Here is a 27,671-nt window from a genome sequence, read left to right on the forward strand (position 1 = left end):
GCCTGGATGCTCCGGGGGGCACCTGCTGATCTGCAAACTCGGGGCCACCCAGCGGCAGAAGCATCCTGGCTGTCCTGTGTCCTCCCGGCTTCTGCCTGTCTCAGAGGAGCACCGGATCTTGGGCTGTGTCCCCCGGTGCCCTGGGCTCCAGGGCCTGCGACCCTGTGAATGGACCTAAAGTACCACGATGTATAATTTAAGAGCATCAGAGTAAATTTTGTGTGAAGTTAACTTATCCTTTATTACAAATAAAACTCATAAACCATTATACAGGTTAAAGGAAAACTCAAATTATAGAAACAGTGAAATGACAGAGGAGTGCAAGCCTCCGTTGGGCTGCAGCCATCACGAGCCCCATGGTAGGAGCTGGGGCGGGCTCTTGAGGTGGTTCAGGGTGTTGCTCAGGGGTCGAAGCCAGCTGCTCTGGAGGCAGGTGGTGGCTCTGGCACTTTGGGGACCCCGATTGCAGGCGCCAGGACCTACTCCTCCTCCGGGGTGTCTGAGGGTACAGGTGGCTCCTCCAGGGTGGAGCAGTGAAATAGAGCAGTGACCACTATCTGCAGGGGCTTTGACTCAGCAGCCTGTATCTCAGTTCGGGCCAAGCCCTTAGCTCCAGCAGCCAGGACCTGCTCGATCACCTCTGGCCCTGAAGGTGCAGCCAGCGCCACAGTCAGAGCTGGGGCAGGCTCTTGAGGTGATTCAGGGTGTTGTTCTCGGGCCGAAGCTGTAGCTCCAAGAAGACAAAGTATCATCACCAGGATAGACTTTCCACGTCCCTCCCAAATCCAGGACACTCTTCCTACCGCTCAACGTGTGTGAGTGCAAGAGCCCTGGGAGGTCTCCCCAGAATGCAGCCCGTGGGGATGGGGGAGTAAGACTACCCACTTCTCCTGGCACAGCTGCACGGAAGCTTGATCTGTGGAGCCCACCCGGTCCCAAACTCAGCCACCCCCAGTCCTCCTCACCCCTAGCCTCTGGCTCTATTGCATGGAGGTGTCTGAATAGTTTGAGGTAACGCCAGGCACGGTCTGAGCCTGGCATGCGCTGCCTCTTGAATTCCAGCAGCTTTGTCAGGGAGGAAAATTCTGGGAGCTGATGAAAATCCTCCTGATAGTACTCCAGCCAAATGTCCAGGATGCAGGAGATCGCCCTGGGGAGGGACAAGCAGGCACAGGCATCAGAAGACAGGGCTCCCTCACACACAGGTTTTCCAGGGAAGCCCTGCAGGAACCAGGGCACCCGGCCTCCTGCTCGGGGCTGTCGGAGGCCAGTCCTGCTCTTTGTCCACCTGCCACCTGGTGGTCCTGCCTGCCAAAGCCCTGCTCACTGAGGAGGGGCTGCCATGAAGCCTCTGTGTGTGGGAGCCCACGACCAGCGGTGTGACTATCACTGTCTTTCCTGGGGAAGCAGGACTCCCTCCTAAGCCTGGCTACCTGCCCACTTGCCCCTTGAATTCACCGGCAGGTGTCCGGGGAGGAGGGTGTCTGTCCTGTCATTGCCCTCACTGCACAGACTGTCACTCTGGGAATGTCCAAGTGAGGAGGGCTTGGGCTCTGTGTCTTACCATGGCCTTGCCAGGAGCCACCCGTTACCACCACCTTCCCTCCTGTGGCTCTGTGGTGCCTCACTCACGAGGGGCCTCCAGGGGGTGTCCTTCCACTGACTCTAATCTCCCATCTCCCACGGGGCGAGTGCCATCTGGTCCGTGAGCTCTCACTGGCCCTCCTGAGCACCTGCTGTCCACCCAGGTCCAGGTGCCACCATATTGGTGAGTGCGATGCTCTCCACACCCTCTGCTCTGGGTCCCAGGTGTGGGGTAGACAAAGGGTTGGGAGGGGGCGGGCATGGAGAAGGTCTCCCTTAGGGGTCCCAGTGCTCTCCCATAAAGCCCGCACCCCATCCATGGCTCTCCTTTGCTCTTCTCCTGAAGGGTCCTTAGAAGTTGACCCTGTCACAGGAATTGCAGATGTGTGGGGTGAGGGTCCAGCAGCCCCTCCGACCCACAACCCCCTCGCTGCCCTCCTGGAGAGGGAAGGCCCTCCTGGAAGAGCGAGAGCTCTGTCACATTTTCCACCACTGCAGGACAGTGTGGTTGTCACCATAGGCAGCTACGATGCATCCATATCTAGAGAAGGGCGGGGGGCATCACATGAATCGTCCTGTGGATGTGACCTCTCATCATGGGGGCTGTCACCCTCTGACCCCTGACTAGTCCTGAGACCTGGGAGGCTGTCAGCTCTGTGCTTGGAGCCACCGGCAGCTCCCGGAGAAGTGCCTACACCTGCTGGGGCTTCCAGAATGCTTGAGGAATGAAAGGGCTCTGGCCAGGCGCATGGCCAATATCTGAGTGGGCCTAGGGCACCCCAGGGTCCCCGGGGTCCCCCAGTCTGGTTGCCCCATGACACAGACCCCTGATGGACTCTCAAACCTCCATTTCAGTGGGAAAACAGGCCAGCTTAAGACCCTGGTGGTGGTGGGGGAGGCACAGGCTTCGTCATGGGGAGAGAACGACGGCTGATGAGCACAAGCACAACCCCTCTAGCCGACCTGCCACAACACAGACCCTGGGGGCTTCCCTACAGGACCCCACTAGGCCCTCTGTGACTCTACTCCAGTCAGAGGAGCAGCGCAAGGTGCCAGGAAGCTCAGAAACATTCCCCAGACTCCCAACCAGTAGGTGGCCCATCACACTGGGCTGTGGAGAGTCAGGGTGCTCACTTGGTAAACAGCAGGTCCAGCACCTCTTCAGTGCTGGCAAATTCATTATAGTTTTCTAAGAAACTGAAAATAGAGATGATGTCCCCGCGCAGCAAGGCGGGCAGCAGTTGTTGTACTTCGTGCTCCAGCAGCTCCATCCAGCTGGGCTTCGTCGGGGAGATCAGATTCCACTTCATGGCCGAGGCCCTTTCACCATGAGGTGGGACAGAGGGGACGTGCAGCCTGTGCTGTAGCCACCAGGAGGCCTGGGAGTTGGAGCGCAGACCAAAGCCCGACCTCTCAGCAGCTGCGGGGTGTGTGCAAGAGTCCCCATAGCAGGAACACAGGGCTTGAAGCCTGTGGCTCAGTCACTTAGCATCTGACTCTTGGTTATGGCTCAGGTCATGGCCTCAGTATCCTGAGATCCCTTCCCTGGCAGGCTCTGAGCTTGGGGCAGAGTCAGCTTGAGGAGCCTGTGTCTCCCTCTCCTACTCCCTGCTCTCTGCCTGTCTCTTAAACAAACAAGACAAACTATCCAATAAAGAAATGATCTTAGAGGATAAATGTTAAAAAAAATTGGATCAATACAAGGACCTCAAGTGGGAGAGGTTAGTATCCCAGGTCCGATTGTCAGCTGAGTTTTGACAGCACCCCCCTGTGATAATGGCTTCACCCCTTGAATTTCACCACACATCCCTCTCTCAAGGTGCCAACTTGGAGACCTTTCCTTGGGTGAGAGGGCTCAGGGTGTGAAGGCTGTAGGATGTTCAGTGCCGCCCTGTGATTTGGCAACAGAAGGGAATTGTATTGAAGTCCTGCATCAGTGAAGGGCTCAGTGGCTGTGTGAACCAACTGGCCTTCTGACATGTTGTGCAGCACACGAGGCCCTTGTGCCTGACCCCAGAACGGGGGGGGCAGGAATGTGCTCCTTCACAACCTAACTACACAGCAATAGACATAGTACAGTGAGCCCCATGTCCCTTTGGGAAAAAGTCTCCCAATTCACCAAGACTATGCTCAAGCCTTGCAGAAGGTGGAGAAGGACCTCAGGCCAATGGGGTCTCCAGGGAGCACCAGTTAGGAGAAAGCATAGCACAGTGCAAACTACTGGAGACCGTGTGCGATGAGACATGTTGTGTCTCTTTTTTAAAAAGTTTTCATTATTCATGAGAGACACAGAGAGACAGAGACAGAGAGAGGCAGACACACAGACAGAGGTAGAAGCAGCCCCCATGCAGAGAGCCCGAGGCAGGACTTGATCTTGGGACTCCAAGATCAGGGCCTGGGCAGAAGGCAGGCGCTAAACCACTGGGTGACCAGGCATCCCCTGAAGGCTCTATTCTGATATTCCCACAAATCTGTGCACAGGGACTCTGCATCTGGCCCAGGCAGGGGCAGGGCCATGGGGGCAAGTTTGGGGAGAAGGGGAATCCAGACTCATGTGGGAGCCGGTGTCTAGGGGGGAGCCCAGGGGAGTAGCAGGCTGGCTTCTGGGCCCCGGAGCCCTTCGTACCGCACGGGGTCCTGGGTTTCAGGTGGCCCCAGCCCCTGCACTCACCTTGACCCTGCGCTGGCCTCTGTTAGCCGTGCAGGGCATTTCCCAGTTCCTTGAGGCAGTGGGGCAGATGACCTCTTCCTTCCGCTCCCACCCCCAGTCCTGTGTGGAGCTCTGTGAAGACAGTGCTCAGAAACCAGGCAGGAGGCATCAGTGCCCGTTCTGGCTGCCTTGGCTGGGCCACATACCCAGCTGACTCAATTCCAGACACACCACAGCACAGTTGGCACACACTTCCCCCAAGGAGAGAAAAGGGATGCAGCTGCAGGGCCTTGGGCTAACTCTGGGTCGGGTAAGAGGCACCTCAGGAATCCTCTTTCCACCCTGACCACCATGACATCAGCGTGACCCTGAAGGGGTCACCGGGGAACCTGCTGCCCTACAATGTCCTCCAGCCTGGATGCGACCTGCCCACACATCCCTGTTTCCCTGAACCTGAAGAGGAGGGGATGGGACTGCCCAGGATGGCTGGCACAGGTGGGGTGGCCTGGCCTGTGCTGCTTTTACCTTATGGCACCTCCTGATAAATGTCCTGAGGCGTTGGCTTTTATGGTGGAGCCAAAGCCTACAGCATTTGAACAAGTGGCATCCCTGGGGTTCCTGGAAGCCAGAGTCCCCAGAGGTGGGCAAGCAGCAAGAGAACATCTTCCAGTAGCGATTATCTCCAGCCAAGTGAGCCTGAGGTGGGGCTGCACTAGAATGCGGGTGCCTGGTTACAGGGGTTCCAAGTTCTGTTGGGCTCTGCTGTCAAGAAAGTGACCTCACTGCCTGGGACCCTGTACCTGAGTCCACTCCTGGAGGAAGCTTCAGGAGCAGCACTCAGGGCTGCCAACGGCTCCCCCCTCCTTGCAGGCAATGGCCTGTGCACACAGTGACACAACCGCACCCCTCCCCACAGGCCCCAGGGAAGGACTGTGTGCAGCCAGGGCCCCAACCTGGAAACACACCTGGGTTCAGACACAACTTTCCATTCTTCTCTGGTTTTGACCCCAGAGAAGCCATTGTGCCCGTTGGGGATGGTCTGCATCTTGCCTGTGGGATAGGGATTTTCCTAGCAGGTGCTTCCTCCAGACATCCCCAGGCCACTGTGGCATCATATCTATGACATTGGAGGCGGGTGTCACATGCAGGAAATACCTCCAACCACATGTTCTTCCTTGGCGTGTACATGCATCCAGGCCCACATGGTCCTGTGTGCAAAAAAGTGGGCACCAGTACTCTCATTCTGGAGGCCCAGGAGATGACAGTCCCACTGGGGCAGGGATGGGCAATAGCTGCCCACAATCCTAGGCTCCTGAATATAAGGCAAACCCTACAGAATGTGTCAGAGTCTTGGCCTAGAAGTTGTGAGGCTGTCCTTATCCTGAAACCCTGCCTGTTGTGTGTTAAGGGCCATTCCCTCATTTCCACTGGGTGAGCTGTGGACAGCGGTGCACCCAGTGGGTCGCCCTGACCTGGGCTCTAGGAAACCTGCTGTCAGACACAGAACTGTAAGTAGACAGTAGGCACTGAATCTCCAGCTTGACCACCAACTGAACTGAAATCATTTTGTGTATCCATGCACACTGACAGAGAAACAGAGAAACGGATGTAAATGTAGACACATATGCAGAACTAGGTAGTTAGCAGAGGAGAAGTAACATCATTGAAGATAATTAAATAAAAAAAGAAATACAGCTGAATCTTGAATGAAGAAAATGGAGTAATTAAAATAGAACCATGAAAAATAATTCATCAAACCAAAAAGCAGAAAGAAGGATAAAGAAGCAGGAGCAGATTGGTGACACAAAGAAAGTGGCAAGCCTCGAATGTAAGTATGATCTTGCCTCACGGATTCCATGGAACAGAAGTCGAGCAACAAGCAGCACCTTCCAGCAAAGGCCTAAGAGAATTATTTTGTTTTGTTTGTTTTTACTTAAATGTTTTTATTTCTTTTTTCATGAGAGTGACAGAGAGTGAGAGAGGCAGAGATATAGGCAGAGGGAGAAGTAGGCTCCATGCTGGAAGCCTGATGGGGGACTCGATCCTGGATCCCAGGATCAGGCCCGGAGCCGAAGGCGGACGCTCAACCCTGGAGTCACCTGGGGGTCTTAGACTAAGCTAATTATTGAATAGACTGTGTTTTTTTCCAGTGGTCTACGCTTTTTTGTTTCTTTATCATTTATTTCTGCTCAATCATGATTCTTTCTCTCCTTCTTTTGCCTTTAGGCATTAATTACTGTTCCTTTCCTAGCTTCCTTAGCAGTAAGGCTCAGTTGTGTATTTGCCCCTCTTCTTGCATCTTGAGGTAGGCCTGTATTGCAGTATACTTTCCTCTTAGGACCACTTAGAGACAAGTAGAGCTGTACCTCCAAGGTCAGCAAAAGTTTGACACAGTCCTGTTTTCATTTTCATTTGCTTCCATGTATTTTTATTTCATTTTTAATTTTCTGATTAACCCTTTTATTCTTTAGTATGGTATTCTTTAACCTCCATGCATTTGTGGTTTTTCCAACTTTTTCCTTGTGATTGACTTTAGGTTTCATAGCATTGTGGTGAGACATTATGCATGATATGATCTCAGTCTTTTTGTATTTGTTGTGCCCCGATATGCGACCCAGTGTGTGATATATTCTGGAGAATATTCCACGTGCATTCAAAATGAACGTGTTCTGGTGCTTTCAGACAAAATGTTCTGAATATATTTGTGAAGACCATCTGGTCCAGTTTGTTATTTAAACCATTTTATCCTTGTTGATTTTCTGGTAGATGATCTGCCTGTTGCTCTAAGTGGGTGTTAAAGTCTCCTAATATTGTTTTATTTCAGTGACTTTAAGTTTGTTATTAGTTGATTTTTTAGGTTTGGGGGGCATAAATATGTACAACTGTTAGATGTTCTTGTTGGATAGATCCCTTTATTATATTATAGTGCCCCTTTTCATCTCTTCTTACAGTCTTTAGTTTAAAATCTAGTTTGTCTGATGTAAGTGTGGCTGCTGACTTTCTCTTGATGTCCATTTGCATGGTACATGGTTTTCCATCCGCTCACTTTGAATCTCTAAGTGTCTTTAAGTCTAAAATGAGTTTCTTGTAGGCAGCATAGAGATGGGTCTTGTTTTTCATCCACTCTGATATCCTATGTCTGTTGGTGGGAGCAGTTAGTCTGTTTCCCTTCAGAGTGAGTGTTGATAGATATGAATTTAGTGCCATTGTGTTACTTGTGAGGTTGCTGTTCCTGTAGATTTTCTCTCCTCCTTTGTAGTCTTTGTGGCTTGTGATCTATCCTTCTTTCCCTCTTGAAAAGTTCCCTTTAATATTTCTTGCAGGGGTAATGTAGTGGTCATGAACTCCTATTGTTTTTGTCTGTCTGGGAAACTCTTTTTCTCCCCTTCTATTCTGAATGACAGCCTTGCTGGAAAAGGATCTTTGGCTGCATATTACTCCCATTCAGCACATTGAGTACATCATGCTTCTCCCCTCTGATATATTAGGTTTCTGTGGAGAGATCTGCTGCTAACCTTATTTCTCTTCCACTATAATTATGCAGGAGACAATCCCAATCTTTTGGTATTGGTTAGGACCTGATTTGTGACCCAGTAAGTTAATTTAGGGATTTCTTTTCCATTGCTGCTATCAAGATGTTTTCCTCATCTCTATATTTTGCAAATTTTACTCTAATAGGTCTTGGTGTTGGCCTGCTTTTGTTGATTCTGGCCAGAGTTCTCTGTGCCCCCTGGATTTGGATGTCGGTTTCCTTCATCAGATTAGGAGGTCTTCACTATAACTTCCTAGGGAAAGCTGTCTGCCCCACTTCCCTGGGACCCCTATGCTCTTCCTGTTATTATGCTTTATGAGGTCACCAGTTCTTTAAGTCTATATTTGTGATTTTTTCTTTCCTTTGACTTTTCAGCTTCATTATTCCCCATAATGTAATTTTTTAAATCACTTATTCATTCTTCTGCTTCTATCATTGTGCTCATTGTATCTGGTGGAGTTTGCATCTCGATTACAGGATTTTTGTTCAGACTGACAAGTGTTTAGATCTTTTATCTCTGTGGTAAGGGACTCTCTGGTGTCTCTATGCTTTTCTTAAGCCCAGAGAGTATCCTTAGATTCTGTTTTAAATTCTGGGTGAGGCATATCACTTATATCTGTTAGATATAGATCCCTGGCTATGACCTTTTTTTGTTCTTTCTTTTGGGATGGTCTTCCCTCTTGGCATTTTGCCCAAGTCTCTGTCTTCTAGGTGTTAGGAAATCCTTTATGTTTCCTTGTCATGGTGGTGATGACTGTATTAAGAAGAGGTTATATGCTAACCAGGCAGGACCTGGGCTTCAGGAAGTGTCTGGAGTATGCTGTGTACTCTGCTGCTGTGTTTTGGCAGCTCTTTCCCTCAGGTCACCTGTGCAGTGTTTCTGCCTGCCTGCAGTGAGGCCCTTGTCCAGTGTGTGGTGAGTTTTACCTAGGTGTGCTGTGGTCATCTGGGTAGAAAGGCTAGATCTAGTATCTTCTAGAGCTAGTGTTCTATCACTCCATGGTCTGTAGACTTAGGTGTGGGGAGTGGGGGCTGGTTGTCTGGAGGGGAGAGACCCAGCTGCCATTCTGGGTCTCAGGTACACATGCCCTCATAAGAAAGCACCTGCAGAGCATAAGGGGATGAGGATTGTTGTAAGTTTCTCAAGCTTCCACTTTGTTCTCTATACTGCTGCCTGAAGTCCTCAGTGTTGACTAGGAGCAGAAAAAAATGGCATCATGCATGCAGTGTTCACACCCACAGCTATTCAGGAAGCCATCATAGAAGACGGAACCATGTCCCCTCATTGACCCCAGGCTTCCCTCAGATTCCTGCCTTCCCCCTGTCTGTGTCTGAGCTGTCTGACCCCCAGTGGCTCAGTGCTCCTGTTTTAGCTCATGCATGCAGGCTGGGTTTTAAAACTCCAAATTTTAGGGACCCAGTGTGGGTTGGAGCCACATTAATACTCTGGGGAAGGGTCTGGCCCATTGTAGCCGGTGCCACTATGCCCGTAAAGGGCAGTCACGTGAACACACCGGGGCTTGCAGTTTATGGTGAAGCTCAGCGAAAAAATCAGTGTCCAGGTTAGCTGTCCTCAGCAGCTGCCTCTGCTCCTATGGTAATGCGTGGGGCATTTCAGTGCTGTCTGCTGCCTGTTTTGTCCCTGAGCGGCAGTGCCACCTCTCCCCGATGCAGTGCAGTGGGCCGCAGGGTATGCTTAGACATGCTGTCTGCTGCTGGACCTCTACCTCCACTCCACCAGGAGCACTTCAGAGCTGGCCAGGATCCACTCATGGGGACGACATGGAGTTCTGAGACTCCAGACTCTGAGCTCCACTGCTTCCAAGAACTTTCTATAATCAGCCCCTTTCACTTTCTCCCCTCGATGGCTTTGGAGAGTGTTTCTCTTGTGGAGTGCCCCACGCATGTCCTCTCCCACACGCACTCTCCTCTTTCTCCATGATTTTTACTATGTTTTTTATATTTTTGTATATTTAAATTTTTTCTTTCATGAGAATTTATTTCATTTTAATTAGTGAAAACATTATTAATGATATGAAACTAATGTATTACTTGTGGATGAGGCATTGAGCTCTCTGGAACCCCCATTCTGTATAAACAAAACTCTCCCTCCATCTTAAGCCTCTTGCAGGCTCACTCCATTTTCTGCTGTCAGTGGAACCTTGAGCTGACCTTGAGCTCCTATGTACAAGGGGACTAAGGCCACTCCAGACCATCACTGTCCCTTCCCTGAGACTCATGGCTGCTGTTGGCATTACTCTCTCCTCCACTGTTTGCTGTCATTAGCAAAGCTGGTCTCTTTCCCTCGTGTGTTTCCCCCCTATCTTCGGTCCTCATCATCTTTCTTGACAGCTTCAATATCTACATGGATGACCCGCCGAATGCCCTGGCTCCTCGCTTCCTCGGGTTCCTGTGGCTTTACTTCCACTCTGTCATCCTCTCCCATTTTGTATACACCTCACCAAAACTTGTATCACCTTCAAAATATTACACACAGTAACCCCAACTCATCTTCTATGACACTTCCACCATATTTCACATTTATCATGACATAAAATTGGTGACTTCTCCATCTGCCTTTTCCTTTGTTCACATTTCTCCTCCTCATTAGGCTCCATGGTCCATCACTGTAATGATCTAGCACCTCTCTCTCTCTCCACCACACTTGTCTGAACCTGGATGCCCACAGCCCCAAGTCTGCACCCAAATGTTGAACTTTGCCAGATATGCACAACAGGGCAAATCGGCTTTACAATTCGTGATCCCACAGCCCAGATGACCCCTCTTTATAACGTACCACCCCAGTGTTTTTATTTTTTTATTTTTTTAAAATTTTTTATTTATTTATGATAGTCACACAGAGAGAGAGAGAGGCAGAGACACAGGCAGAGGGAGGAGCAGGCTCCATGCACTGGGAGCCCGATGTGGGATTCGATCCCGGGTCTCCAGGATCGCGCCCTGGGCCAAAGACAGGCGCTAAACCGCTGCGCCACCCCGGGATCCCCCCAGTGTTTTTATTACTGGTAAGATTACTGTCCCTGTTTCCAGGAGAAACATTTTTTTTTCTCTCCTCTTATACCTTCTACTCTTCCCAGGTGCTCGCTCCAATCTTTCATCACCTTAGCTTATACTTGGTTGAGAAAACGAGAGCTATCAGATGCTTACATCCTTACTTTCCACCATCAGATTTACAAACTTACTTGCATCCATTCTGTTGTTTATCTTTCCCTTTCCTCATCAACTGAGGGAATGCTTCCTTTCTAATCAAAGTCTAATCCTTCCACGTGTTTTCTGACTCCCATCCCTTCTCAAGGAATTTGCTCCTTAGTAATCTCTTCTTTTTCCTGCAATAATTATTTTTCCTTAGCTCATTTCCTATGTCATACTAACACAGGATCTTCCATCTTTAGCATTTCAGCATATGCGAGGCAAGGCTAAGAGTTAAGTCTCTAGTTATGTCATTGGGTAGACATCCCATAAAACCAACACACTCATATGCACATATATGTGAACCCAACATCTAACAAGTAATTTTCTGAGTTTCAACTAACTTGTCTTTTCACCCTTAAAAACCTGTATCCCAGATTTAGCTTCAGCATCCTTTCTGAGGTTATTATAAGCTGTGGTAACCTTAACTTATGGAATAAACCTTTTTAAATGGGTTTTTTTGTCATTCAATTATTTAGGTTCAATGTTTATGTGACAGTGTTGAGAACTCTGAATATGTTTCCATCATATTCAAAGTATTTTTACTCTCTGGACACCTCGGGGTAATTTCTGACATTATGACAAATATAAAAACCTGAATGACTGAACCTGTGAGTGCAAGTAGTTATATTATGGCGTTATAAAGTAGCTCTCAAAAGAACCTATTCAGTCATATATATTAGAGTTCATTTCTATAAAATAAAATTTCACACTAAGGAATCTTAGGAATAGTTGCTTTATATAGTTCTAGGCTATGTTTCAAGCACAACAGGAAAAAAATGCTTCTGGTATTTCCAGAAGAATACAAGAGAGAAGATGGATCTTGATATTGTCGGTCATAATTCTTAGCTGCAGTATTAACAAAATATGACTATATATATTTTGTGGAATTTGTTTAAACCTATGAATTTTTATATTGAGTAGCTAATATAAATAAAATACAAATAAGCAAACATTTTTGTTCATATATATAAATAGGCAAATTTAAATCTGTCAAAAAATGAAAATTGAAGTATGGTAGATTTCTTTGGTCTTCTCCTTCACTCTTGGTTGTCTCGCCTTTGGAAGACTCCTCCTCTACTGGCTTCCATGATACTCATCTCCTTTTCTTCTGACCTCTTTGTCTACTAAGGAGTTTATTCTCCTTTGATGGTCTCTGTTCCTCCAATCCCTGCTTCTCACTTTATTCTATCTCTGGGGATCTCACTCATGCCTTTTCACCAACTGCAGATGACTTCCATGTGTCTTCTTTGAGCCCACAATGCTCTTTAGAACTTTAAAATCAAGGATGTATCTTCCTTCTGGGAATCTACTTGTGTGATCCATGGGCACCACAAGCATCACATGCCCCAAACTCATATAACCCTTCTCCCAAATATGTTGCTCCTTCTGTGTCCCCTTGTTCAGCAGATAACAACCTTTTCCCAACGTGAAACATTGAGGCTTATCTGAGACCTCTTTCTCTCCCTTGCCTTAAAATTAATTGTTCAATATCTCCTATTGAAACTATAGCCTGAATATCTTTTAAGTTTCTCTATCATCTCCATCTTCACTTTTTTAAAATTTTTTTAATTTTTTATTTATTTATGATAGGCACACAGTGAGAGAGAGAGAGAGGCAGAGACATAGGCAGAGGGAGAAGCAGGCTCCATGCACCGGGAGCCCGACGTGGGATTCGATCCCGGGTCTCCAGGATCGCGCCCTGGGCCAAAGGCAGGCGCCAAACCGCTGCGCCACCCAGGGATCCCCATCTTCACTTTTGATGACTTGATTGATGAATCAATATTTCTGTAATATTCCATAATTTTCTCCCTTTTTTAGAGACGATTTGTGAATCTGCTCCTTACATTTTGTCAGAAGGATTTTCTTAATATGTACATAAGCTGGTACATAACTTCTTGCAAGACACATCACAAAAGGCAAGGGAAAGCAAAGCAAAAAGAAACTATTGGGACTTCATCAGTATAAAAATCTTCTGCACAGCAAAGAAACAATCAACAAAACTAAAAGACAACCTACAGAATGGGAGAAGATATTTGCAAATGACATATCAGATAAAGGACTAGTAGCCCGTGATCTATAAAGAACTTATCAGACTCAACACCCAATTAACAAATAATCCAATCAAGAAATGGGCAGATGACATGAACAGAAATATCTCCAGATAAGACCCACACATGGCCAACAAGTACATGGGAAAATGCTCTGCATCTCTTGCCCTCAGGGAAATACAAATCAAAACCACAATGAGATGCCACCTCTCACCAGGGAGAATGATGAAAACTAATAAGACAGGAAACAACAGATGTTGGGGAGGATGTGGAGAAAGGGGAACCCTCCTGCACTGTTGGTGGGAATGTGAACTGGTGCAGCCACTCTGGAAAACTGTGTGGAGGTTCCTCAAAGCGTTAAAAATTGAGCTACCCTATGACCAGCAATTGCATTTCTGGGGATTTACCTCAAATATACAGATGGAGTGAAACGCCAGGAAACCTGCACCCTCCAGATACATACATCAAGTGCATATAAAATCAATAAAATATTTCAGTGCCTAAGCATGTTCAGTATGTATGTATGCATGTATTCATTTATTTAATTTACTATTATATTTAAAAGTTTTTATTTATTTAAGTAACCTCTACACTCGATGTGGGACTTGAACTCATGGCCCTAAGGACAAGTGTTACATGCTTTTCCTATTGAGCCAGCCAGTTGTCCCTATGCAGGGTTTTTTTTTTTTTTTTGTATATTTTTTATTGGAGTTCGATTTGCCAACATATAGCATAATACCCTGTGCTCATCCCGTCAGGTGCTCCCCTCAGTGCCTGTCACAAAGTCACCCTATCCCCCCGCCCACCTCCCCTTCCACCACCCCCTTTCACTTCCCAGAGTTAGGAGTCTCTCATGTTCTGTCTCCCTCACTGATATTTCCCACTCGTTTTCTCTCCTTTCTCCTTTATTCCCTTTCACTATTTTTTATATTCCCCAAATGAATAAAACCATATAATGTTTGTCTTTCTCTGACTGGCATGTCCGGTATTTAACAGGAGTTGGGCTTCACCCGTCTAGCAAGAATTGTATAGGGGGTGATTTCTAATCTTGATGTTTAAAATTGTAAAATATTCAGAAACGTTTATTTATTTATGTTTTAAGATTTTATTTATTTATTCATAGAGACACACACACAGAGAGAGGCAGAGACACACGCAGAGGGAGAAGCAGGCTCCATGCAGAGAGCCGGACGTGGGACTCGATCCAGGGTCTCCAGGATCAGCCCTGGGCTGAAGGTGGCGCTAACCGCTGCGCAACCAGGGCTGCCCAGAAACTTTTATTTAAAAGAATCTTTTGGGATTAAAGGCATTCAAATTGGCAAAGAAGAAGTCAAACTCTCCCTCTTCACCGATGACATGATACTCTACATAGAAAACCCAAAAGCGGGATCCCTGGGTGGCGCAGCGGTTTGGCGCCTGCCTTTGGCCCAGGGCGCGATCCTGGAGACCCGGGATCGAATCCCACGTCGGGCTCCCGGTGCATGGAGCCTGCTTCTCCCTCTGCCTGTGCCTCTGCCTCTCTCTCTCTCTCTCTCTCTCTGTGACTATCATAAATAAATAAAAAATTAAAAAAAAAAGCCTCCACCCCAAGATTGCTAGAACTCATACAGCAATTTGGTAGCATGGCAGGATACAAAATCAATGCCCAGAAGTCAGTGGCATTTCTATACACTAACAATGAGACTGAAGAAAGAGAAATTAAGGAGTCAACCCCAGTTACAATTGCACCCAAAAGCATAAGATACCTAGGAATAAACACAACCATAGAGGTAAACGATCTATACCCTAAAAATTATAGAACACTTCTGAAAGAAATTGAGGAAGACACCAAGAGATGGAAAAATATTCCATGCTCATGGATTGGCAGAATTAATACTGTGAAAATGTCAATGTTACCCAGGGCAATGTACACGTTTAATGCAATCCCTATCAAAATACCATGGGCTTGGGATCCCTGGGTGGCGCAGTGGTTTGGCGCCTGCCTTTGGCCCGGGGCGCGATCCTGGAGACCCGGGATCGAATCCCACGTCGGGCTCCCTGCATGGAGCCTGCTTCTCCCTCTGCCTGTGTCTCTGCCTCTCTCTCTCTCTCTCTCACTATCATAAATAAATAAAAAAAAATTAAAAAAAAATACCATGGGCTTTCTTCAGAGAGTTGGAACAAATTATTTTAAGATTTGTGTGGAATCAGAAAAGACCCTGAGTAACCAAGGGAATTTTAAAAAAGAAAACCATAGCTGGGGGCCTCACAATGCCAGATTTCAGGTTGTACTACAAAGCTGTGGTCATCAAGACAGTGTCGTACTGGCACAAAAACAGACACATAGATCAATGGAACAGGATAGAGAACCCAGAAGTGGACCCTGAACTTTATGGTCAACTAATATTCGATGAAGGAGGAAAGACTATCTATTGGAAGAAAGACAGTCTCTTCAATAAATGATGCTGGGAAAATTGGACATCCACATGCAGAAGAATGAAACTAGACCACTCTCTTTCACCATACACAAAGACAAACTCAAAATGGATGAAAGATCTAAATGTGAGACAAGATTCAATCAAAACCCTAGAGGAAAACACAGGCAACACCCTTTTTGAACTCGGGGAAAGTAACTTCTTGCAAGATACATCCACGAAGGCAAAGAAACAAAAGCAAAAATGAACTATTGGGACTTCATCAAGATAAGAAGCTTTTGCACAGCAAAGTATACAGTCAACAAAACTCAAAGACAACCTACAGAATGGGAGAGGATATTTGCAAATGACGTATCAGATAAAGGGCTCGGTTCCAAGATCTATAAAGAACTTATTCAACTCAACAGCAAAGAAACAATCCAATCATGAAATGGGCAAAAGACATGAACAGAAATCTCACAGAGGAAGACATAGACATGGCTAACATGCACATGAGAAAATGCTCTGCATCACTTGCCATCAGGGAAATACAAATCAAAACAACAATGAGATACCACCTCACACCCGTGAGAATGGGGAAAATTAACAAGGCAGGAAACCCCAAATGTTGGAGAGGATATGGAGAAAAGGGAACCCTCTTACACCGTTGGTGGGAATGTGAACTGGTGCAGCCACTCTGGGAAACTCTGTGGAGGTTCCTCAAAGAGCTAAAAATAGATCTGCCCTACGACCCAGCAATTTCACTCTTGGGGATTTACCCCAAAGATACAGATGCAATGAAACACCGGGACACCTGCACCCCGATGTTTATAGCAGTGATGTCCACAATAGCCAAACTGTTGAAGTAGCCTCGGTGTCCATCAAAAGATGAATGGATAAAAAAAAAAGATGAATGGATAAAGAAGATGTGGTTTATGTATACAATGGAATATTACTCAGCCATTAGAAAAGACAAATACCCACCATTTGCTTCAACGTGAATGGAACTGGAGGGTATTATGCTGAGTGAAGTAAGTCAATCGGAGAAGGACAAACATATGTTCTCATTCATTTGGAGAATATAAATAATAGTGAAAGGGAATATAAGTGAAGGGAGAAGAAGTGTGTGGGAAATATCAGATAGGGAGACAGAACATAAAGACTCCTAACTCTGGGAAACGAACTAGGGGTGGTGGAAGGGGAGGAGGTCAGGGGGTGGGGGTGAATGTGTGACGGGCACTGAGGGGGGCACTTGACGGGATGAGCAATGGGTGTTATTCTGTATATTGGCAAATTGAACATCAAAAAAAATTATTACAAAAAATATAATAAAATAAAAGAATCTTTTGTAGTATGCACTTGGGCTCGCTTCTGACACACACACATGCTGGTTAAAGAAAATAAACTATTTTTTTTCCTATTCAGTAAATTTGTACTATGGACAGATTAACAATAGTAGAAAACCAGTTTGAAAACATATGTAACTATGGCCACTGTCATTAAAAAGTAGATTTTTCAGGTACTAGAGTAAACTAAAGGGAGACCAAGTGGCCAAAGGATTTCAAAACCCTAATAGGTTCGATTTTTAAGAATTTAAGTGTCTAAAATAATTGTTTTCTTTAAAACCTTCGTTAAGATTGACACACACAAAGAAAACTCTGAAGGATATTTTGTAGTTTATTTTTACATATAAAGTTATTTTTTTTTAATTTTTATTTATGATAGGCACACAGTGAGAGAGAGAGACAGAGGCACAGGCAGAGGGAGAAGCAGGCTCCATGCACCGGGAGCCCGACGTGGGATTCGATCCCGGGTCTCCAGGATCGCGCCCTGGGCCAAAGGCAGGCGCCAAACCGCTGCGCCACCCAGGGATCCCTACATACAAAGTTATTAAATAAAATCAACTACCTCTTTTTTCTATGATTGTAGGACCAGAACTTTATTTCGGTTTTCTTGCAAAAATAAAAATGCCGAATAAAATCAGAAATCATTTCTAACAAGTAGAAAATGAACTATAGCCTTATTTTTAAATGAAAAAAAGTAACTGTTGATATAGTCACATGCCCCCGTTTTTCCTACTTATTGCTCAAGTTACATTTCTCAGACACCATAATTCTCTCTCAAAGTCCTACAGAATTCTAAACACCCAATGGAGGCAACTCTGAGAGTTATAACATTTCTTATAAACAACAGCCAGGACTATTAACTGGAAGAGAGTGGTATATGGTTTTTCATGCTACATTTTCCATCTCATTTGAATTAAAGTTTTGATTAAGAGATCTAAGATGGTGATTAACTTCAGATGAACAGAACGTCAACTCAGCTCCAGAAGAGAGAGCTTTCTTTCTGAGGTTATTCAATCTAATAAATTTTCATTCGTGTGAAGGTGTTTATCAGCATTGAGCACACTAGTTTTGAGCAAGGTGCGTCAATCTTTGTAATGAACTTATTAATTAGAGTTAATTTAATTGAAGTGGAATTGAAGGGCTAATTAATGGACAAACTGCTGATGAAGATAGAGGAAAGCTCTGTTGCTTTCAAACCTATAAACTTTCTGATGGAAAGAATTCATTTCTTCTCTTTTAGCAGCTTAACCAAATGTTTCTGCAGGTATAGAGTCTACTCTTGTTGAATTTAGATATTTGAAGGTCATTTCTACAACAACAAAAGAAGTAGCTTTGTAGAGTGTTTTGCTTTAGGATTTAGTTAGTTAGGAATTCCTTTTTTTTAAATTTTTATTTATTTATGATAGTCACACACACAGAGAGAGAAGCAGAGACATAGGCAGAAGGAGAAGCAGGCTCCATGCACTGGGAGCCCGGTGTGGGATTCGATCCCAGGTCTCCAGGATCGCGCCCTGGGCCAAAGGCAGGCGCTAAACCGCTGCGCCACCCAGGGATCCCTAGTTAGGAATTCCCAATAATGCTGAAAGTTTCTTCAACCACAGATGTAAGTTACCAACAATATTTTTGTAAACTTCCAAGGACAGCCGTGCAACATGCAGATACATTTCAGGCATGAGAACCAGGATATTTTCAGAGGATGAATATATGCATATTTGATCTCCTTACTAATAATTCTAAGTAAGTTTTCTGTCTTTTTGTAGCTAATTGCAAAGTTTAATAAAGTCTTTGTTTCCTGTGGTTAGTCTCTTCCTCCCAAAAAAAGTATTGTGTTAATTATTCAACTCTATATATTGAGAGTTTAATATATGGTTTTCTGCTTTGCATTGGGGGTAGAAAGATGAATAGGATTAAGATCTTCACTCACTACGTCTAAGCAGTCATTTTGTATACAGGTAAAATTAGATTTTCAGCTGGCAAAATAATTATATTAGCATGTAGAAAATCAGTCTAAATATGTAAAATAATGATAGGTGATTTTGGCAGCCAGTTTAATCTTTTAATTAACATCTATCCTTTTTTATCTTTTCTGTCATTCATGGCAGTATCATTTTACGAAGACTACTGAATCATCTTTTTAAATTTTATTTTATTTTTAAGTATTTAAAAGTAATCTTTACATCCATCAGGGGGCTTGAACTCAGAACCCTGAGATCAAGAGTTGCATGCTACCCTGACTGCACCAGCCAGATGCCCCAGGACTGAATTATCTTTTGAGCTACAGTATCAATTACAAAGGATCCTTTATAAAATGACTCAGATGATTATTAAATAACATTATATGAAACAAAAAATTATTTCATTATTTCTTTCCTACTCTGATAATTGTGGGAGACAAATTAGAATGGCAATATTTCAAACCAGTATTATTTTATAGCTAGTATTATTTTGCTTATTTTACTGATGATGGCATAAGAGACCTGAACCAAGTAGCTTTACTGTAAAAATAATTACATCTATAAACTTTAATTGGATTTTTTTTTTGGTGGGATGCATTTTTTTTTAGTACAGAAGCCAGAAAGGGAAATAAAAACTCAACAGAAATAATTAAATGCCTATTTTGATTCTTGTGATTATAAAATACATTTTTAAGAACAGAGGACAAAACAAGCTAATGTGTTATTTAAATAATGTCTCACACCTATGCTTGATAATGTTGGGTGATGATTTCCTAGAACTCTTTCGTGGGGCTATTCAAGGTCCTCTATAATCCCACCCGCAGTTTATGTTTTTACTCTCATTTGTCCTGTACATGTTAATTGCTCTTGTGATCATGACTTTTTTTACAAGTTTCTGGTCCTCCAAGCTATGTGAATCAACTCATGTTTCTTTTTTTAATTTTTATTTATTCATGAGAGACACAGATAGAGAGAGAGGCAGAGACACAGGCAGAGACAGAAGCAGACTCCATGCAGGGAGCCCAACACGGGACTTGATCCGGGAACTCCAGGATCACGCCCTGGGCTGAAGGCAGGCACCAAACCGCTAAGCCACCCAGGGATCCCCTCAACTCATGTTTATATGAAGCTGTAAGGAGCATCAACCTGTCTGCTCCCAAAAATGTATGGCCAAAAGATGAGGGAGGCAGAGGAAAAGGAAGGAAGAGAAGGTAGGAGGTTGAGGATGAAGGAGGAGGGAAGGGAGCCAAGGGAGTAGGAGGAAAGTAGTAGTAGGGAGGGAGGGAGGAGGGAGGAAGGAGAAAAAGGGGGGGAAATGAGAAAATGTTGGGAAGAGAGTGCATCATTGTCCTTTTGTCCCTTTACCAAGGATATCTACTTGAGGTGTCAACAGAAGTTTTTCATCAATATCACAATTTATCCTGTACAAAACTATCTTTAGTGTGAGTTTTGAGGATTGTCTGTAGTCGGTGAAGAATGGCACAGAAAACGGTAGTGCTGCTGGTAATTCATGTCACCCAAGTTTCTCAAAGTGCCAGGAAAGATAGATTTGTAAAAATTACTAGTCTTTTTCTCTCCTTAAAATAAGCATGTGAATTCACCGCCTTAGTGGGATTTCTCTTAGGTTAATGCCATTAGGTTATACTAACAGATGAGATAATTTGCATTTCATACATTTCACAATTGGGGAACTGTAGTTAGGCAGTACTTTCCTGGGGAAGCTCCCCTGAATCAATGAAGAATAAAGATGACAAGCTCTAAAGGCTAAGATCACCTTTGGAACGCGACCACCATGACTATGACCATCACCACTTCTATTAACAGGTACCACTTACCAAGTACCTGCCAGTATCAGGTACTGTTCTAAGTGCTTTTCACTTATTAACTCATTTCCACTTTCTGACGATTGTATAGGGTACTGCTCTTATCATCCACATGTTACAGGGAAAGAAAATGAGGTACAGAGAAGCATTTTAAAGAGCTGATTTGACATTACAGATGTAGGGAGCAGCCAGCGCTAGACCCAAACCCAGTCCCTTCATCTCCAGATTGCCTGCTCTTAACCACTCAGTTATAAACAGGTCTTCAGAGAAGAAGGCAATCAGTGTGGGCTTCCCTTCAGCCAAGCCTTTGTTTTTATTGACTCAACAGTGTTAACAACAAGACCTGTCCCTTTGCCTTCCCCCTTCTCTCCCCATCACCTCCCTGCATCCTGCCTCACTCCTCACCCCTTCCCAAAGACACGACCACTGTCCCAGCCCACCCTGCTTGCAGATGTTCAGTTCTCTGTACCAACTCTGTACTGTCTCTTCTGCAGGCTCCATCTAGTTCTCCTTTAAAATGGCCCTCCGATTTATCCTCTTCATTTCTACAAACTCCTAATGAATTCATTCTCTCAGCACTTCACACTCTGGGAAAGCTCTCAAACTTGCCTTCTGGCCGTCAAATTCCAACTAGTCGTGCTCTCTGACACATAACCAATTGGGCAGTTCTCACATACTTCTCTCATCACACTGGTGGGCGCACATTGTCAGGTCAAGTGGATTCTCCATTGTCTGAACCGTCATTTCTAAGCTGCGTCCCTCGTAACGGGGCCCAACCCAGCCTTTACCTCCGAATACCTTTCCTTTACTCTCCCACGTGTAGAACAATAATCTCATAGTTGGATCTTTGCTAGTGGTAGTTGTCATAGTAGTAGTAACAGTCACAGGAGTGGAGGTGGCAGCACTATTTTGAATGGATTCTGGACTAAGCCTTGTACGTTATAAACATTAATTCAAGCACTTGCCAAACTATCTCTGTAAAGCATGTCTCGGTTAAATCCATTTAACAGATGGGTAAACTAAAGCATACCGTAGTCTGCCTAAGTTTACACAGCTATTAAGTAGTGGAGGTCGGGTGTGAACCCAAGCATCTGATCTCAGATGTGCTGAAGTGCTATGAAGTACTTTCTCATACTGTTCCTAGTTGAAAAATACCTCCTCCCATCCCCATACTAACTACCATCTTGAAAGAAGGTGACAAATGTTAACCAAAATCCACTTGAAAACTTCCAATGTGCATCAAGGAAGGAGCATTCCTCTGAATGTTGACTGTATTTAGTATATTATTCCATGTTATATCCAATAAAATATTAAACTGGGATGTGGGGATCCCTGGGTGGCGCAGCAGTTTAGCACCTGCCTTTGGCCCAGGGCGTGATCCTGGAGACCCCGGGATCGAGTCCCACGTCGGGCTCCCGGTGCATGGAGCCTGCTTCTCCCTCTGCCTATGTCTCTGCCTCTCTCTCTCTCTCTCTCTCTTTCACTATCATAAATTAAAAAATAAAAATAAAAAAATAAACTGGGATGTGTTGTTTTCCAAGCATTTCATGTGCATTTGACTTCATCTCCCCAATTAAACTGCAATCATCCAGATTAGAACAGTACCTTTTCACACTGTGGCACTAATGTGGTCATGGAATAAATTCATGGGATGCAACCAGCACTAACAAAAAAAATAGGACATCCTTGGAGAAAAGCATCCGTGTGTACCAATTTGTAAATCTTTGTTTCAGTTATGCGAGTATATTATATACAGTAGGGTCACAGTGTAAAACTGTTTGAGGCTGTGGGTTATGGTCAAAAATTTGAAAGCCACTATCCTAGAGGGTAAGAAGAATTCATTATTCTTTATCCCTCCAGGACTCATCACCATGCCATGCATGCACATAGCTTTTGCTCAATAATAGAGTGAATGATTGAAAAAAATTACTACCTGCCATTTTTATGACAATAATATTGTTATAATTAAAAACTCAGTGTTGGACCATTATGCACATCATAATATCTATATATGTATACTCTTTGCTGTGATCATGTTTAGCCTTATGTTGTCAAATTATTTTTTAATTGAGCTTCTCTTTATGAGATAATGTGCTTAAATCCCCAAGCTCTACACAGGCCTTGAGTGGTAAGAAGATGGAGTTCTTTACACAAATGAAATAGTTTTTTTTTTTTTTTACCATGCGACTAATGGAGAAATGTTAATGACAAATTGACAAAGCCTATTTCTTCTTATCAGGCAATGGAATTTCATTACTTTTAACACTCATTTCTATAAATCATAACTTCAATACAATCTACACTAAATTCAATAAGTGTGTTTTTAAAAATTAAGATCTCTTAATCTTCAGCTACACAATATTAAGTACTCGATCACACTGCACTGATGCACCTTACCATTTGAGCAGTCTGGGCCAGTCCAGTTAGGGTCACAGGTGCAGGAGCCGCTCTCTTGAAGATACGTTCCATGACCAGAGCACTGGTCTGTACACATGGTCTTCACCAGTTCTCAATTGCTGCCACCCCACCCGGGATTGCAGTGACATTCCTCATGGATACAAACACCGTGATTGGAACCACCAGGGTCAAGACAGTCAGCTGCAGTAGAGAAAAAGAGAATAGTTTCACAATTAAATCTAGAAGATGTCACACATACATAGTACAAGCAGGATAAAGAACTGAATTCCAAACCAATGTATATGACGATTTTGGATACTCAACTCCTTCTTTACCATTTTTGAGAACTGATTTCTGAAAATGTAAAGAATCATATAAGACGGCATTGAGAATCATGCCAATTAGGTAATTGAGACTCTTGCAAGGATTTGTAATTTTTACAAATTACACACATAGATGCTCCTGAGATTTCAGGCTACTGCTCTCTGTTCTGCTTAATCAGATTTTAGTAATAAGTATTGGCTTCTCTGTAACAAAATAGCATCAGCTGACCTAGTCCACAACATTTAGTACTGACAGCTGTATGGGCCCTCAAACTGTTTGAGAAATAAATGAGTTGCATACTCTCTATCCTTCTTAATTCACTTTAATGTGGTTTAGATGACGAGATTTAACTTAGCAATTTGACTCAACAAAACTTTACACTTGTAGGGTCAATGGCCTGAAAATTTAATTCCAGAGGCTTAATTGCATTACTTTCTGTGTGCAGATCAATAAAATCAATTTGATTGAAGAACAGAAATGGTGCTTTTCTGCTTTTTTTTAATTCAACTGCAATTTACAGTACAGCATCTTGACTATCATCATTACATACAGTTATAGAGCAAGGCCACGATGTATTTTTTTCACTGCTATATCAGGGCAATATAGCCTGTCTTCCTAGAGATGCCACAACACTGGACTTAAAAGCTGGCATCCAAGTGGGAAACCACAAAACAAAACAACACAAACCCACCACCAACGAAAAAGCAAAGATAAAAAAAAAACCAACAAAACAAAACAACTATCACTGGTTTCAAGACACAGGTGTTCGCTTGCTTCCTCATAGTTGGGGGGGAATCACACTACTGAGAGCAAAGGAGCTCCCTTGGGCACTTGTGCTTTTTTTATCAGTCACATGGGTCAGTGTGGAAATGAACAGTAGTTTTATGGGGAGTCACACAAAGAGATGCACCTGCCACACGGAAGATCATAAAGATAATCTCTTCCTTTCTGCGAACAAGAGACTTCCCTAAATATTGGCATGTTTACCCTCTTCACAATTTTCTCCTTTGTATCTGGAGTTGCAGGCGCAGGAGCCCATGATGCAGATGCCACTGTCCCCACACTGCGGGTCAACGCACTGCGTAGTGGGCACGTCGCACTCGGTGCCCTTCCAGCCACTGAAGCACAGGCAGCCACCCTTGGAGTACTGCCCGTTGCTGCTGCACAGCACTGGACAGGCTGCTGCAAAATAGACCACGACAGAGCAGTTGGCAGACACCCTCAGGGGTGACATCTGGGGGTAAAGGCGCAGGGCTGCTGGGGGCTATGCCACCTTCCCTTCCCCAGCTGTTCTCGCCCTGCCCTGGGTCTGAATTACTCCTGTTTCTACAGCTTATTTGCATGGGCTTATGAAAGGACTGTGACTTGCATACCTCTGGAACAATCCGGAGCTAAAAATCCCAAGAAACAATGGCAAGTGCCAGAAAGACTCTCCATTTCCATGGCAATTTCGGGGGCACTCCACCATGGACTCTGAAGAAAAGAAAGAAAAGGAATACTCATTTCCCAGCCTGCCGCTTGCACGAGGTAGACTGCGCCACTTTGGTCATCCTAGCTCCACGTTGAGGGAATCACGGATGGCCTGCTCCTCGACTGGGCCAAGGATTCTCTTCCACCACGTGATGCCAATAGCTAAGTGAAGCAAGCCACCTGATTATTCCAATAGGAAAGCAAAGCATGGCCATTTCAAAGGCAGATGTTTTTTAAGTGTTTTCAAGATACCAAGACACTTCCAAGTCATAGGTTCTTCTAGTGCTTCGTGGCATGTCACATATTTGTAAATAAAAAATTTAAACTAGTTCTCACATTAGACTTCATCACATTAGACCTCAGGCTTCATCACCCCAGGGATCACTCCAAATCGGGGAAGACAACTGAGTTTCTATTCAACACACTGTTTAGACCGCAGCCTGGAAAAAGAGGCTTCAAGGGCCGTGCTAACCTATAATGATGGTACTAAAGGACACCTGCTCTGCATTTTCCCTGTCATTGTAAAAAGCCAGATGCCAGATCCCAGAGTCCAAGTACTGGATGAAGCCAGCCTCGTGCAGGTTGGCGGATCTCGCCTGCTGCCTTGCTCTTTTGGGCTCCAGCAGGTTCTGCTGCTCTCGTGCAATCAACCTGCTGCTGTCCAGGAACTTGACAAAGTCGTACTGAGGGTGGGGACGAGTACAGCTGGTTAGTGGTCAGAAACATTTCCGTTGTCCTGCTTCTCTCTCTCTCTTTCCCCCCCCTTTTTTTTTTTTACCCACTGTTTCCCCTCAGCTCTACTAAAGACAATGTCAGGAAAAGGTCCCTAATGGACAGGTCCTTCTATGCAAAGCACCTACAGGGATCATGAAAGGGAACTAACCACCGCAGACTGTAATTCTACAGAAACTGAACAAATCATTTTCCCCTTAGTGTGCACTCGGTTTCTGGAATCAGATCGGACTCTTGCAACTGATAAGATGTTTGATGTGTTCAGGTGGTGGGTACGACCTTGAACCTGTAACCTAATTTTAGACCATTTGTTTTTTTTTAATTTTTTATTTATTTATGATAGTCACAGAGAGAGAGAGAGAGAGAGAGAGAGAGAGGCAGAGACATAGGCAGAGGGAGAAGCAGGCTCCATGCACCGGGAGCCCGACATGGGATTCGATCCCGGGTCTCCAGGATTGCGCCCTGGGCCAAAGGCAGGCGCCAAACCGCTGCGCCACCCAGGGATCCCTAGACCATTTGTTAATCTTGTAAGGTCTTCTCCTACTTAACACTATGTGGCAACAACTGCCATCGATACGCACTCTGTGTCAGCATTATACTCAATCATAGTGACAACCCTTCTAGGAAGGCGTCGGTATTTCCACTGTGAAGATGAAGGAAACCAAGCCTTCAGGCCCTTGAGTAGGGGTAGGTCCCTGGTAAGCAGGGGCGTTGGTTTGTGAGAAAGCTCAGGTCTTTCCTACCACCCACAGTACTCCTCTCTGTGACCCTCATGCAACCATCCCAGGAACCTGGGGAAGGAAACCCATGACTTTGTACTCCGTAATAATTAAACTAAAATCCTATATCAAGATGCCTATACATCTCTGCCCAAAAGTCTAAAAAAATTAAACAATGGGGAGGGAGTTCCAAAGAGATGACAGTAACAGAAAATATGCCCAGTAATTATTAGGAAGTAAACGTCAGTTAACTTCATTTTTGGTTTAGTAAGATTCATCAATAATGTGTTGCTAGCAGAATTCAACTGGAGGATTTAAAGATAATTAAAAATATGGAAGGTGAGTGACAGTAGTAAAGCTTGGTAATCAGGGATAACACAGTGAGTTTGGAAGACATGGCAAAGACTTTCCAACATAGGTTTAATAAACTTGTCAGATAAAACCTCCTTACAAGTAGGGTGATTCAGTTTCTATAGATTCTTCCCGAGTTTCACTTGATTCCTGAGGGCTGTGTTTATAGTGAAAAATACACTACAGTGCAATATATATAATGTTACAGTACTATCTATGCAAATTGCCAATATTCTATTCTGATAGATTCTTGAAATGGAATTTCATCCAGGGACTGTTTAAAGAGAAGTTTATTGGGATCCCTGGGTGGCGCAGCGGTTTGGCGCCTGCCTTTGGCCCAGGGCACGATCCTGGAGACCCGGGATCGAATCCCACGTCGGGCTCCCGGTGCATGGAGCCTGCTTCTCCCTCTGCCTGTGTCTCTGCCTCTCTCTCTCTGTGACTATCATGAATAAATAAATAAAATATTAAAAAAAAGAGAAGTTTATTATATGAATCCCTTAATAAAATCAAATTGGAATAAAATTAGCTGTTGGGATTCTGAGATTCATTAAATGTGCCACCACTGTACAGATCAAAGAACTCTAATGTAACTACTGTGCAAAATCTAGAATATCTCATTCAGTTTCCAATGTACTAAAATTTTTATTTAAATGTAAAAATATTTTTTGTTATTTTTCTGTGCGTGTATTGAAACTACCTTAAGGCATCATGCAGCTGTGAGAAATACACACAAAAAGCTATAACTTGGTTAGCATTTAATAACTTTTTTCATTTCTACCTTACAAGGATGAAAATAATCACTGGTGTGTATATTTAGCTTGCAAAATTTTCACTGGAATTGTCCTCCAAAATTATCAGAGGAAAATGAATTCAGCACTTTTGAAAGATGCCTGTATCTCAAATAAGCCATTCATTTTCTCATCAGATTTAAATATTTATATTAGCATGGCAAAGAGGCAGGGAAAATTCCTTTTTATGTTTCCTTTGCATATAAAATTTTTCTCCTCTGACATTAAGCACAGTAACGGCAAAACTGAAAGGGAGGAAATTTTGAGTTTTAACTGGTCTTTCAAGCTCATACTCATAGTCACGACCTTCATTGTAGGAGTGTATTTGCATCACACCATGAACAAT

At 44.3% G+C, this 27,671-nt stretch overlaps 1 protein-coding gene across 1 annotated transcript; it reads right to left on the minus strand.

Moving 5' to 3' along the window:
- Positions 1–240: 240 nt before the first annotated feature.
- LOC119878318 (teneurin-3-like) lies at positions 241–26,071 on the minus strand. Its single transcript, XM_038588954.1, is given in 9 exon segments — positions 241–724; positions 966–1,150; positions 4,760–4,946; positions 22,939–23,139; positions 24,250–24,444; positions 24,636–24,691; positions 24,693–24,735; positions 25,205–25,415; positions 26,042–26,071. Coding segments are annotated over 9 exon segments (1,353 nt in total). The 3' UTR covers positions 241–479.
- Positions 26,072–27,671: the final 1,600 nt, after the last annotated feature.

This window comes from Canis lupus, unplaced genomic scaffold, assembly GCF_011100685.1.
Source record: "Canis lupus familiaris isolate Mischka breed German Shepherd unplaced genomic scaffold, alternate assembly UU_Cfam_GSD_1.0 chrUn_S1451H1635, whole genome shotgun sequence".
Classification (NCBI taxonomy): Eukaryota; Metazoa; Chordata; class Mammalia; order Carnivora; family Canidae; genus Canis; species Canis lupus.